Source organism: Kogia breviceps, chromosome 10 (genome assembly GCF_026419965.1).
Source record: "Kogia breviceps isolate mKogBre1 chromosome 10, mKogBre1 haplotype 1, whole genome shotgun sequence".
NCBI classification, from domain to species: Eukaryota; Metazoa; Chordata; class Mammalia; order Artiodactyla; family Physeteridae; genus Kogia; species Kogia breviceps.
This window is the reverse complement of record NC_081319.1, coordinates 49,311,689-49,326,883: the sequence shown is the minus strand read 5'-3', so window position 1 is coordinate 49,326,883 and position 15,195 is coordinate 49,311,689. Positions and strand designations below refer to the sequence as shown.

Below are 15,195 nucleotides of genomic sequence, written 5' to 3'. Positions count from 1 at the left end.
TGTGTCCGGCATTGTTAGGCATTTTATGTACATGATCTCATTTAATTCTCATAACAAGGAGACACCTTCACTCAGAGACTGTTTACTTTTTTTATTTTTGCGGTACGTGGGCCTCTCACCGCTGTGGCCTCTCCCGTTGCGGAGCACAGGCTCCGGACGCGCAGGCTCAGCGGCCATGGCTCACGGGCCCAGCTGCTCCACGGTATGTGGGATCCTCCTGGACTGGGGCATGAACCCTTGTCCCCTGCATCGGCAGGCGGACTCTCAACCACTGCGCCACCAGGGAAGCCCGAGACTGTTTACTTTTATACAAATTTCTGACAAGTTGGTTGTTGGTTGTTGTTAGCAAATTAGGAACAGTGGGTATCCCCAAAGTTGGTAGAATGCTTACTGTGGTTGGGCAGCAGGAAATCAGAGTTGACACCAAGGTAGAAGAGATGGTGAAAAGCAAGCCCAAGAGTTTATAAAGTGTAGCTGCCCGTGACCCCCTTACTACTGGGTAGAACATCCTCTGTAAACCAATAGATTTTGGTACACAATGTAATGATTGTGGTGGGGATGTCATTAAAAAGGGTTACTCACTGTCCTTATTTAAGAAGGCAGAAAAGTGCAGTATACCTGTCTCAGAAAAATTTCTATTAAATGGTTAACTCTTAAATAATTGTTTAATGCAGTACATAAGATTCAGCTAATCAAAATGATTCTTCATTTATTTCCAAAGGAATGCAGGTAGTTGACATTTTACCTCAAACAGACTTATAAAACTCAGATATTTGAAAATAATTAGTGTATGCCACCATGTAATAGAGAAAAATATATTTTGCAAAACAGGTATGTATGAGCATTCATCCTTATCTGAGAAGCTGTGAAATAGTTTTATTGGATCATAGTTTTAGTGTTTTAGAAGTTTAGGATGAATCTAGGATCTAGTATTACCCTCTTATTGTATAGATGAGCTATCAGGCATGAAACTTTAAATTATTTGCTCAAAGACCAGTGGCTAGTTATTGATCGTGGGATTATCATGGATAGACAAAAACATCAGTCTACCCCGCTATAATTTTTTGCCATGTATTGCCTTATTTAAGTTTGTATGCTGTTAAAACAAAATGAGAATAAACTAGTGGTTGCCGGAGCTGATGAGGGTTGGGAGGATGGTAATATAGGTGAAGGGGATTGAGAGGTACAAACTTCCAGCTATAAAATAAATAAGTTACAGGGATGTAATGTACAGTACAGGGAATATAGTCAGTAATATTGTAATAACTTTGGTGTGTAATCTATAAAAATATCGAATTACTATGTTTTATGCCTGAAATGAACATAACATTGTAAGTCAACTATACTTCAGTAAAAACAGTAAAAAGTAACAACAGAATTTTGTTAAATTGAATAGAGCAAATCATAGGGATTTAAATGACCATTCTCATATGCTATGATTTTTTTAAACTATAGGAAAAAGTCTGGCTTCGAGAATCATTTATGATTTTTTTTTTAAAAGCAAGTCAACCTCTGTCAATTTTTTTTTATGTCTTTATTTTAATTTTTGGCTGCTTAGGGTCTTAGTTGTGGCATGCAGGCTTCTCTCTAGTTGTGGCATGTGGGTTTTCTCTCTCTCTAGTTGTGGCATGCCGGCTCCAGAGCGCATTGGCTCTGTAGTTTGCGGCACATGGGCTGTCTCCTTGAGGCACGTGAGCTCAGTAGTTGTGGCATGTGAGCTTAGTTGCCCCGCGGCATGTGGGATCTTACTTCCCCGACCAGGGATCGAACCTGCGTCTCCTGCATTGGGAGGCGGATTCTTTACCACTGGACCACCAGGGAACTCTATGAATTTTTTTAAAAAGAGAAATTATAGTAGTGTAATTAAATTTTGAAATTTCTGTTGCCATTTTTTGAATACTCCTTTTAATTTTATTTTCAACAGTTATGAGAAATTTCAATCATACAGAAAAGTTGAAAGAACTTTATAAAGTGAACATTTGTATACCTATATACCTACCACCTAGATTCTATCATTGATATCTTACTTTTCTTTTTTTTTTTTTTTTTTTTTTTTTTTTTTTTTTTTTTTTTTTTTTTTTTTTTTTTTGCGGTATGCGGGCCTCTCACTGCTGTGGCCTCTCCCGTTGCAGAGCACAGGCTCCGGACGCACAGGCCTAGCGGCCATGGCTCACGGGCCCAGCCGCTCCGCGGCATGTGGGATCTTCCCAGACCAGGGCACGAACCCGTGTCTCCTGCATCGGCAGGCGGATTCTCAACCACTGCGCCACCAGGGAAGCCCTCTTTTTTTTTTTTTTTTTTTTTTTGGCTGCACTGCATGGCTTGTGAAACTTCCCTGACCAGGGATTGAACCCATGCCCCCTGCAGTGGAAGTGCAGAGTCTTAACCACTGGACCACCAGGGAAGTCCTGTACTTTTTTTTTTTTAATCACAAGTCTGTCCACATATTCATTCCTCTATTCGTCCCTCAATCCATTTTATTTTTCTGATGCCTTTCAGAGTTAAGTCGCAGGCCACAGTACTAATGTTTTAGTATGTATATCATGATCTAGAGTTCAGTGTTTGTAATTTCTATTTTGAAGTGAATTTTATATAAAATGAAATATACAAACCTCAAATGTACATTGACTGATTTGTACATCGACACATACATTTGACAAATGTATGTGCCAAACCCATGCACAGGTTATAGAAGATTATCAACACACCAGAAAGTTCCCTATGGTCCTCCTTCTCAGAGGCAACGTGTTGTAATTTTTTTCCACCATACAACACATTAGTTTTGCTTATTTTAGAACTTGATATAAGTGACCTTATAAGTATGTGCTCTTTTATGGAAGACTTCTTTCACTCAGCATTATGTTTTTGAAATTTCATCCATGTTGTGGTTATCAGTAGTTTGTGCCTTTCTATTGCTGTGTAGGATTCGTTTGAATGAATATTCTGCAGTTATTTACCTATTGATGGACACCTGGGCTGTTTCCAGTTTTCTGCTATTACGAATAAAACTATCATGAATGTTATTGTAGAAATCTTGTGGATGTATGTTTTCATTTTTTCCTCTTGAGTGTTATTGATTATGTATTAATGCTTTTTGATGATTTCTAGAATAAGGTATGCTATATATAAAAAGTGATACATATCATTTTGATCAAACATTGAGTATTTAAAGATCTCCCATTAGATCATCATTATCATATTGCCAGGTTAAGGTTCAGCTGAACAAATGTGTAATAAGTACGTACTTTGTGGAAAGCGCTGAGGCAAGACTACAGAGATAGAGAATATGAATTCTGTTCTGAAAGAGTATAAAGTCTGGGGTGAGGAGGGTGTGTGTGGCAGATATAATGGTAGGAAGATGTATTTAGTGCTTCCTGCATATGAGGCACTATTTTAAGTGCTTTTACTCATTTAATCCTCATAGCAACCTAGAGTAGTGTTGTTTTATAGATGAGGAAATTGAAACAAAGAGGCCCTAAAGCTAGTAAATGGTAAAGCTGGGATTCAAATCATGGAGTTTTGGTCAGAGTCTGAGTCTTAACCACTGTGCTGTATTGTCTCTGTTGTTCTAAGGCATAAACAATTCAGTTAGTTGTTGTATCAGCAAGTAAATTACTAATGGTGAGTCAGAATGCAGTATGTGCTCCAGTAGTGGTCCTGGTAAAGTGCTTAGGCCATTAAGAACGGTTGTTTCTGATGGGTGAGATCTGAGGTTTCCTGGAAGAACAGAAACTTGACCTCACTTTTGAAGGATGTCTGAGTTTCCATGCGCAGGGAAAGTTTGGGTGATAGTACAGAGGCACACAGGATGCATTTGTTCATGGAACAGGAAGTTAACAAGTAACTCAAGTTTTTGTTACATGAAGGGGTGGTTTTACAGAGAAATGGGTCTTGGGAAGTGGGAACCTTGAGTATAAGCTAAGGATTTTGAACTTTGTATTTAGTGGGAGTTCAGTTTAGGAATTGGAATGAAATGATCTGAATTATGTTTTAGGAAGACAATCCTGGTGACCATGTGGCAGGGGCAGATTGGTAGGTAAGAGATTTGAGGCAAGAGAACAGAAGGCTGCTACAGATATCCAGCTGGTAGAGGGTAAACGTCTGAACAGCAACACTGTTGGGGAAATAAAAAGGAGGAATGCAAACAAGGTAAAGTGGGGGAGACAGAAAGGAGCTAAAAGTAACTCTGTGTTCATTTATTTTCATTTATACATTTCTCCTTCTCTAACCCCCCATCAGCTTTTTAAAAAATGAGTTATAGGGCTTCCCTGGTGGCACAGTGGTTGAGAATCCGCCTGCCGATGCAGGGGACACGGGTTCGTGCCCCGGTCCGGGAAGATCCCACATGCCGCGGAGCGGCTGGGCCCATGAGCCATGGCCGCTGAGCCTGTGCGTCCGGAGCCTGGGCTCCGCAATGGGAGAGGCCACAACAGTGAGAGGCTCGCGTACCACAAAAAAAAAAAAAAAAAAAAAAAAAAAAAGAGTTATAAATCAGTGCATGTCTTTGGTACCAGAAACCTGACAATAGTTTTTAGTTTATCACATAGTAGAAGGGCTAGAGACAGTCAGTCATTAAGGACCCTTCTCCGTTTGGCTTCTTGTCCCCCCCACCCCTCCTTTACTTTCTCATCCTCCCCACTACCTTTCACCCTCACAGTTACAAGTTTGGCCTCCAGGAATTGTATCTCCATTGTTGACAGGACAAAAGGCATATTCCTTTTTATCAGGAAAATAATATCTCTCCTAGAAGCTTCCATCCATTTTTTTTTTTGGCCACACCACGCAGCTTCTGGGATCTTAGTTACCCGACCAGGGATTGAACTCGGGCCCCAGTACTAAAAGCACGGAGTCCTAACCCCTGGACCGCCAGGGAACTCCCAAAGGTTCCATCCTTTAGATTCCCACTTATAGTATACATTATTGGCTGAACTTAGGCACAGGGCCCACTCCTGGCTGAAACAGAGTCTGGGAAAAGCTAATTTTAAAAAATCCTGGGCTTTCCTGGTGGCGCAGTGGTTGAGAGTCCGCCTGCCGATGCAGGGGACGCGGGTTTGTGCCCCGGTCCGGGAGGATCCCACATGCCGCGGAGTGGCTGGGCCCGTGAGCCATGGCCACTGAGCCTGCCTGTCCAGAGCCTGTGCTCCACAACGGGAGAGGCCTGCGTACTGCAAAAAAAAAAAAAAAAAAATCCTTTAATTGAAATGTAGTATATCACAATGTAATAATGTATACAGAAAAGTATCATGTATTCCTTATACAATTTACTGAATTTTCACAAACCAAACACAACTTTGTAACCAGCACCCAAAATCAAGAAACAGAAATTACCAGCACCCCAGAAGCCCTTGTGCTCCCTTCTGCTCTCTGCTCTCACCTCCCCCCCACCAGGGGTAACCACTATCCTGACTTCTAACTCTATAGATTAATTTTGCCTGTTTCTGACTTTATGTAAATGGAATCAGAAGTGGTTATTCTTTTGTGTCTGGCTTCTTTTGCTTAATAACTCTGTTAGTGTTAGTGAGATTCATCTATATTCTTGCTTGTGGCTGTAAATCTTTAATTCTCATTGCTGTCTAGTGTTCTGTTAGTGAGCAGATCACAGTTGACTTATCCCATCTGTTATTGATAGGCATCAGCAGTGGTTTCAGGTTTGGCGCTATTTTAAACAGTGCTGCTATAAACTTTCTAGCATATATCTTTTGTTGAACATATTTATATATTTCTATTGTGTATATACTTAGTAGTGAAATTGCTGGTCTGGAGAGTATGTGTGTATTTAGTTTTAGTAAATACTGGTAGTTTTCTGAAATGCAGTGTTCCACATCCTCACCAATACTTGGAATTTTCCATAGTTTTAATTTTAGCTATCCTGGTGGATATGTGGTAGTATCTCATTATGGTTTTTATTTGTATTTGAGAAGGTGAATGTTTTAACCTGGCTGTATTGTCACCCTGCATGAAACTGGCATCTGGTGGAAAGGAAGAAGGGAGGATCGGATATCAGGTGACAGATAGTATTGATTGTTTAGCTCAAGCCAGTCATGATGCTAAGTGCTTCATGTGCATTAATGTAGTACTCCTCACAAGCGCCCTATGAGGTGAGTGCTGTTGTTTTCCCCAATTAACTTATGAAGAAACAGAGGCACAGAGGGGCTATGTAACTTGCCCAAGGTCATATTGCCGGAGGCTTGAGCCCAAGAAGCCTGGCTGCAGAGCCTGTGCTCTTAGCTACTGCATCTTTTTTTTTTTTTTTTTTTTTTTTTTTTTTTTTTTTTTTTTTTTTGTGGTATGCGGGCCTCACTGTTGTGGCCTCTCCCGTTGCGGAGCGCAGGCTCCGGACGCGCAGGCTCAGCGGCCATGGCTCACGGGCCCAGCCGCTCCGCGGCATGTGGGATCCTCCCGGACCGGGGCACGAACCCGTGTCCCCTGCATCGGCAGGCGGATTCTCAACCACTGCGCCACCAGGGAAGCCCGCTACTGCATCTTATAACCAGATCAGTCTGCCACATAAGCTTGCATATAACATTCTTATTTGTAAGTTTGTCTTTTGTTTTGTTTTACTCTTTCTTTAATAATAATGATAATTGTTAATGTTTATTGAGTATTTGCTGCATTGTAAGCAATTTGCATGTACATATTAACTCATTCAGTGCTTTGTGGCATCCATATGAGGTGGGTGGTATTATTATTACCATCATTATTATTATTATTATTATTATTATTATTATTTTTTTTTTTTTGCGATATGCGGGCCTCTCACTGTTGTGGCCTCTCCTGTTGCGGAGCACAGGCTCCGGACGCGCAGGCTCAGCGGCCATGGCTCACGGGCTTAGTTGCTCCACGGCATGTGGGATCTTCCCGGACCGGGGCACGAACCCGTGTCTCCTGCATCAGCAGGCAGATTCTCAACCACTGCGCCACCAGGGAAGCCCCATCATTATTATTTTTATCACCACCATTTTAGAGAGGGGGAAACAAGACTAGTGAGGTTATTAAGTAACTTGGTCGGTGTCGTGAACATTGTGGTGGAGCTGCGATTTAAACTTAGGCAGCCTTACTCAGCAGCCCACAGGCTGAATCACAACACTCAAACTCCCACGCAGAGTAGATGTGACAGTTACTCAGTTTATGAGCTTCTGCAGATACATGTCTTTGAAATTGTTCATTACCTCCAGGCTCACCCTAAAATAACAACTGTTTCTAGTGTTATTCAAACTTACCTCACTTGTTTGTCCTAAGGCAATTTACAAGGAGATTGTAAGAGCTGAAAAGCACTTTTTGCATGGGTCAGAAATAGATGGTAATGGAATAGTGGTAAAGTGGTTCTTCAAGTTTTTGAGCATGAGGGTCCCTCCTCTCCCTTAAGACTTTCTCTACCCCACCCCAGTATAAAGGTAAAACTTGCACATTATGAAAAAAAAAATTGGAAAGTACAGGAAAATAGAAAAATGAAAATAAAAATCACCTAAAATCTTACCACCCAGACCCACTCACTGTTAACTTTTGGTGTTTGTCCTTTAACAACCTGATTCTAAGGGTGTTTGTGTAAACGTGCATACAAATTCAAAAGTATATGTAATTACGTTAAATCAAAATGAGTTCACAGTGAATGTGTTATTTTTTAACCTGAGTTTTCCCATTAATAGTATGTCTTGAACCTTGTTACATACATTATGGTTTATATAATGTATCCTCCAGTGGTGAACATTTGGGTTGTTACCACTTTTTACTGTTATGAATGTCCTTTGATAAATCTGTGTGTATGCAGGGGGTCGGCCCCTCGTACTCCCAGCTTGCCAAATACTATTATTAAATCTCTAAAATCTATGAGTAAAGTATTCCTGGTCTGATTTTTTTTCTTGTATCTTAAAGAGAATCTTTTTTTTTTCCTGTAATCTTTGCCTATATATGACCTCAGTCTCCCCTGAGCATTTCATTCCTGGCATCTTTGAGATCTTGCAGTGACCCTATTGCACTAATGAGAATGAGTTTCTAGGAAACACCTCAAGTACTGACTGCTGTCACGTGAACAAAAAAAATGCAGCTTACAATAATGCAGGTTATTGAATTATATTATTTTCCATTGCTATTGTTCAAAATAATGCATCATTATTAATATTAATATTCTAATTGAGAGAACAGCTCTTGCTTATCACTGTTTCTAACATCAGACTTACTGATCCGTGTAGAGGGACTCTAGCTCAGACTCTTTAATGGTCCTCCATGAGTTTTTGTTTGTTTGTTTGTTGTTTTGCGGTAAGGGCCTCTCACTGCTGTGGCCCCTCCCGCTGTGGAGCACAGGCTCTGGACGCGCAGGCTCAGCGGCCATGGCTCACGGGCCCAGCTGCTCCGCGGCATGTGGGATCCTCCTGGACTGGGGCACGAACCCGTGTCCCCTGCATCGGCAGGCGGACTCTCAACCACTGCGCCACCAGGGAAGCCCCCTCCATTATGTTTTAATGCTTATTTTTATTGCCGGTAGACAGTGGTAAGTAGAGCAGAGTTGTATATCCCTAGTCAGCTCTGCCTGGCATTCTGTTATTGAGCAAAATGGGTTCACTAAACATTATCCTCTGCCCGAGAAGAGTGATGAGGAAGCTGCGCAGGCCTTCATGCAGACTCCAAATGCAGCCACACACTTCACAGTACATACCCACATTTTAGGCACTGGGTGTATACTGGTGGTATAGATGACCACTGCCTCCAAGCATCTTACAGCTTAGTGGACAGATCTCACAGCACACCTGTGAGGTTGGCTGGGAAAGTATGGCTTCTTTCTTTTTACAGATGTGCAAACTGAAGGGAAGTGACTTAGTGAAGGTCATTCCACTGCTTGGTGACAGACCTGGGACCTACACCCCAGTCCTCTGACTCTAGGTCCAGTGCCTTTTCACAAATAAACAGGTGTCTCTTGTTTTTCAGAAAACAGTGTATTGTGTAAAATGTCAGGAATATAAATTAAATGTGTTAGCTTTCTATAGATTATTGCTGGTGATTAGGGAATTATAGAAGTCTAAATATGTATTTTAACCTATGTGTTCTGATGCGTTTTGGTTGCAGTCAGGTGACATGCAGTCTTTTGCACAGAAGCTCCAACTCCGGGTGCCTTCCGTGGAGTCTTTGTTTCGGAGTCCAATGAAGGAATCTCTATTCCGATCTTCCTCTAAAGAGTCTTTGGTACGAACGTCTTCTAGAGAGTCCCTGAATCGACTTGACCTGGACTTTTCTGCTGCCACCTTTGATCCACCCTCTGATATGGAGAGTGAGACTGAAGATTCACTAGGGAATTTAGACAGTCTCAGCAAAGAACATTTGATCCAGTGGTTGCGAAGAATGGAACGAAGGTTGAATGGCTACAAAGGAAAATGTTCTGAGGTAGGAGCATGACTTTTTTGTTGGTATGAAAAGTTCCTCCCCATATTCTCTAATTCATATTACTCTCTGGTCTTTATGCCTGTCGTTGGCTGAACTGTCGATTCCCTGGCTACGCTGGATACTGATGGGGGATAGTTTGTGGCAATATCTAATTAAAGACCTTCAGTGGTACTGAGGCCCTTTGACAATACTCCTAGTAAAATTTTGGAGCAGATTGTTGCCCGTAGCCTTTTGATTCTCACATTCTGTGCCCCTCTCTCCAGGGTTGCTTGGACACCCATCTCAGAGTTCATTGTCTTTCCTCCTCACATCCCTTCCCGTGTTCATCTTCTAAGTGTTGTGGCTCCACAATGACCTCTTCTGCCAACCAGATTCCATTATTTCTGACCCCAGATATGTGCACATTTGGTGCATTCTCATTTACAATTTGCCTCAAGTGAATCTTTTAACTGCTGGACCCCTTGACAATGTTTGGTCTAAGAGAGGAGGGAAGTGGTGCTGCTCCTTTGCTCCTTTCATTCCTTTAGGAACATGGCGCCTTCCGTTTGGGCTGATTGTATTAGTTGCCCTCGCTGTCCTGTGCAGTTAAAACGTTCCTCCTCCGGAAAGCCTTTCTGGACAAAGTTGCCCGTGGTTTCCTTTTTAAACAAACAAACAAACAAACAAACAAACACCAAAAAAAACCCCATGGGCTTCTCTGGTGGCGCAGTGGTTAACAATCCGCGTACCAGTGCAGGGGATGCTTGTTCAAGCCCTGGTCCGGGAAGATTCCACGTGCCGCAGAGCAGCTGGACCCGTGCGCCACAGCTGCTGAGCCTGCACTCTAGAGCCTGCTAGCCACAACTACTGAGCTCACGTGCTACAACTACTGAAGCCTGCACACCTAGAGCCTCTGCTCCGCAACAAGAGAAGCCACTGCAATGAGGAGCCCATGCACCGCAATGAAGTGTAGCCCCCACTTGCTGCAACTAGAGAAATCCCGAGCACAGCAACGAAGACCCAACAGCCAGAAATAAATAAAAAATAAATAAATTTAAAAAAAAAACCCATAATGTTTTATTGTCTTAATGCTCATAAATCAGCATTGTAGTTAATTTTAATTAATGAATAATAAAGTTCAAGGTTAGAGTATAAGGTTAGCTATTACTTCTGTTTTCAATTCAGCTGTAATATGGGTAGTTTTACCCTGCAGCCAAAAACAACAAAAAAACCTCCTAGATGAAATATATAAAATACCTTTTTAAAAGTACAAAGTGTTCTCCTCTTTGTCTTCTCTGCACTGGGACCAGTTCTCCTGCCGTGGCCTCTCATCCTCTGAAAATGTACGCTTGTGCTAAGTTCGTCTCCACCCCCTCCTTGATCAAGAGAACCTCTCCACTACTGAGCTGATCACTGTCTACATTGATGCTGATACAACAGGAGACACTGACAGATGAGAGCCACAGCAGCTTGGCAGCCCCGAGTCCCCTGACCACCTCACTTATTCCTAGCCACACCTTCTAAACCAGTGCCATTTCAAGGGACATTGACACGGAAAACCAAGTTCATTGGGGCTGGGGCTGCCACAGTAGGGGTGGCTGGCTCTGGGGCTGGAATTGGGACTGTGTTTGGTAGCCTCATCATTGGTTATGCCAGGAACCCTTCTCTGAAGCAACAGCTCTTCTTCTGTGCCATTCTGGGCTTCTGCACTCTTGGAAGCCATGGGGCTCTTTTGCCTGATGTTGGCCTTTCTCATCCTCTTCGCCATGTGAAGGAGCCATCTCCACCTCCCATAGTTCTTTCTCTTGTGTCTCGTCTGCCCTGTATGTTCCTTTTCCTGTACCTCCCCAGGCAGCCTGGAGAAAGTGATTGGCTCAGTGTTTGACAGAGGGAAGACAAATGAATACTGTATTAATAAGAAAAAAAAAAAGTACAAAGTGTTGAGAAAATAGGAAGGAATTATTAGGTTAAAATCTGTTGGCTAGCTGGAACCCAGAGATGTACACAGGGCATTAAGGCCATGTATCTCATAAGGCACATGTGGAATCAGGCAACTTTTTTCTTTAAATTTAAAAAAAAAAATTTTATTTTTTATTTCTATCAAAGTTAATAATGGTCCTTAATTTGTTTGTTTAGATCTATGTTATTTTCACTAACCCATGGCTTTTAAGTTTGAAGCTTGGGCAGCCGTATAGTTAGTATTTAAATGTACAAGACACTATGCATTTTATGTTTATGGTGCCATTTAATTTTGCACCATCTCTGTGAAGTAGCTATTTATTAGCTCTGAAATGCTATATAATTTATAGGTTTAAAGGTTTATTACTCTGTAATTTCATCAAGTTTTGCTAGAATGTTTAGCTATTTATTAGCAGAGTAGAGATTAAAGACTCATAGAGAGTTACTCATAGAGATTAAGTAACTTGCTTATAGTCACACAGGTAACAGTTGACAGACTCTGCATTGATTCTAGGTCTTTCTGGTTGTTTCCGCTATTCTGTACTACCTCAGGTAAAGCTGTGCGGCTTTTTAGGGATGAAAAGAGCCCATTGTCTTTGTCTCCTCCTTTCCTTGCCACTGTAGGTACCTAGGATGGTAGTGGTGTAAGTGCCATCTGATTGTTGTGTTACTCTTCCACTCCCACTCCTCCCCCCACCCCTCACCCCCACCTTGAGTCCTGGTTTCCTAACTGGTCTTAAGTAATAAGAAGGGGAGGATCCTCGTTTAAGGCCGGATTTTGGTTTTTTACATCCTTATCCCTATCACTGGACACGCCTTCCATTGCTGCCTGCCTCTTGACTCAAGACATCAGTAGACACATTCGAGGGCACACAGCAGCCTTCCAAGGAAAATGGCAAGGCCAGAATCGGGAGTGCTTTCTCCTGAAGCTGCAACCCGTCTCTTCAGAGCCCGCTAGCACCTCTCAAGTGGGTCCAAATAATGCGGTGGAGCCATGTGCTTAGCCTTCCGATGAGAAATGCTATATAATTGATAGGTTGGTTTAAAGGTTTATTACTCTGTAATTGCATCAAGTTTTGCTAGAATGTTTAAATATCATTTTCAGGTTAAATATCTCTTTAGGACCTGACATAGCAGTTTTCCGCTGCTGCTTGTGAGTTGCTTCTCTCAGATTTTCATAGAGCCACAGTCACAGGTCCTACACCAGAGGAGCTTTTAGAGATCAGTTACATGGTTTGTTATAGCCCAAAGCAAAAAACCACCTGAGGAGCTAGAGTCAAAACACAGATTTTTGTCTCTCCGCCCTCCCTCTGCTTCTCATTCAGTTAGTTCAGGGCCCAAGAATTTCTGTTTCTAGCAGGCTCCCAGGTGATGCTTTTGCCAATGGTATTGATCTGTGACCACAGTTTGAGTAACCTTTAAGCAAGTTGTCTCTAATCCCCGCCTATAAATTAGGTACTGAAATTTAAAGAGGTGAGTGTGTGTGTGTGTGTGTGTGTGTGTGTGTGTGTGTGTGTGTGTGTGTGTGTGTAAGGTGAAATCAAATGGAGATTTAATATCTTTCTTTATAGAATCATTACATTTTATTTTTAGAAATACATTTCCTCTGTTATTTAGTTTCCACTGCATATACATCTAATTAGTTTGAATTGTCTATAAAAGGGTTACTTTGATTTATTTTCTGCCTTTCATAATGAGATGTTTTAGCAGAGTTTAGAATAATTAATTGCATTTTTGTGGGAATGACTGATGTTATTAGTGACTTTTTCTCTATTTTAGCTTGTTACAGCTTATCAGACTCTTCAGAGAGAGAAGAAAAAGCTACAAGTAAGTGATTTGTTGGCTGTTATATTGATTCATATATAATTTTAAAAATAGAAAGGATCTTTTAATAAGATAGTTCTAATGCTCACTTTTAATAATTCTTCATATGACCAAAGTATTTAAGCTGTATTACCATTGGGGATTTTGATAAAGAGAATGATTGAGAAATCTCAGATATTTAACCTCTCGTAGGGATGGGCTTCCTTGAGTTCTGGATCCCTGCAGTGTGTAAGAGGTTTGGATTTAAGGCATATTTGCCTCTTTCAAGCATCATTCTTGGTGTGCCAGTGTGCAGGGTGCATCTTTGTTTTAGTGGTAAAGAGACGTACAACTTCGAAGCTTTCCCTTCTACTTTTTAAATACCTGCAGAGATCTCTGTTTTTGGTTATATCAGGGTCCAAAAATAAGCATCCTCTCTATTTCCTGAGGGTGCTGCTTGTAAAGCCCTTGGTTAAGTGTGTGGTGAGAAGAAGCTATTATAGCTCTTCTGGTGAGTCACCTCCACTCCTCTGTGTCATCTTGTTCATGACTGGAAATTTCCCAACAGGCATCTCAGGTGATAATTCACATGTCAGAGCTAAGGGGAAATACCCACTCCAGTTCACATGGTGCTGTGTTATTTATAAAATGCAGATAGTCTTATTTGTTACAGTAAAAGTCATTTAAAACAGTTAGCGTCTTCTCCCATTTAAAGACACTAATTATATAACCAGGAAATTATCTGTAAAGTGAGATTTGGTAAAATTAATTTCCCTGGGTACGTTATTTTAAAATACCAAATCTGCCATAAATATTAGTTTCCTTTGAGTACAACATTAGATTTTCTGGCTTTGGTCTGGAATATAATCAATTGAGAATGATAACACCAGTTACTTATTGCTGATTCAGTGTTCTAATTGTCCATAACACGTGTGAAAATTAGATTATTACAAATAAAGTTTTTAGTTTAATATTTTCTTAAACATGTGGTCTGTAGCAATTGGGGGTAGTTCTCATTTAATCCATTGTACTAGTAATATTCCATAAATTCATTCTCAAAAGGTCATTTTATTCCTAAATTCTGTGAGTACCTTGCTTGTGTTTCTATGAATTGTTTTATGGATTTTTATTTCGAGATTACATAATTCTATCACTAGGTGGCAGTAGAGAGTTTGGGTTGCATAGTTGCAAAAGTAAAGGGTGTTGGAGATAAAATTCAATGATTTGTGATCTTTTAAACTTGCTTTTCACTACTATGTCATGTGGTTGTTTGAACCAGCTTCTTTTTCCTTTTAAATTAAAGGGTATATTAAGTCAGAGTCAGGATAAAGCACTTCGGAGGATTGGAGAGTTAAGAGAGGTAAGTTGTGACTAGTTCTTTGAGAAGAGTAACTAAATCTCTCATATTTATCAGAACTATTGTATGTATTCGGATAGTTTCATATCTACTACATTAGTTACAGCGAAAATTAACCAGTCCAAGCTACAAGAACAGGGATCAATTCTTATAGTTTTTATTTGTGTGGTTTCCCTAACATCTGTTGGTGGAATTCCAGGCAGACCTAGTTGTTGTTCTTTTTTTAACATCTTTATTGGTGTATAATTGCTTTACAGTGTTGTGTTAGTTTCTGCTGTATAACAAAGTGAATCAGCTATATGCATACGTATATCCCCATATCTCCTCCGTCTTGCATCTCCCTCCCACCCTCCTTATCCCACCCCTCTAGGTGGTTGCAAAGCACCGAGCTGATCTCCCTGTGCCATGCAACTGCTTCCCACTAGCTATCTATTTTACATTTACACATAGTGTATATGTGTCTGTGCTACTCTCTTATTTCGTCCCAGCTTACCCTTCCCTCTCCTCGTGTCCTCAAGTCCATTCTCTACGTCTGTGTCTTTATTCCTGTCCTGCCCCTAGGTTCATCAGAATCTTCTTTTTAGATTACATATATATGTTAGCATACAGTATTTGTTTTTCTCTTTCTGACTTACTTCACTCTGTATGATAGGCTGTAGGTCATCTGCCTCACTACAAATAACTCAATTTCGTTTCTTTTTATGGCTGAGTTGCATTCCATT

At 41.0% G+C, this 15,195-nt stretch overlaps 1 protein-coding gene and 1 pseudogene across 11 annotated transcripts in view; both read left to right on the top strand.

Moving 5' to 3' along the window:
• The window catches only part of GOLGA4 (golgin A4), a 114,599-nt gene that overhangs the window by 32,495 nt on the left and 66,909 nt on the right, over positions 1–15,195 (top strand). For all 11 annotated transcript variants that reach the window (XM_059077226.2, XM_067005687.1, XM_067005688.1 and 8 more), the window contains 3 exons: positions 9,061–9,375; positions 13,093–13,140; positions 14,420–14,476. In XM_059077226.2, the coding sequence (XP_058933209.1) occupies positions 9,061–9,375; positions 13,093–13,140; positions 14,420–14,476 (420 nt within the window). The remainder of the gene's footprint in view (positions 1–9,060; positions 9,376–13,092; positions 13,141–14,419; positions 14,477–15,195) is intronic.
• Positions 10,696–11,126, top strand: LOC136794918 (ATP synthase F(0) complex subunit C2, mitochondrial pseudogene; annotated as a pseudogene).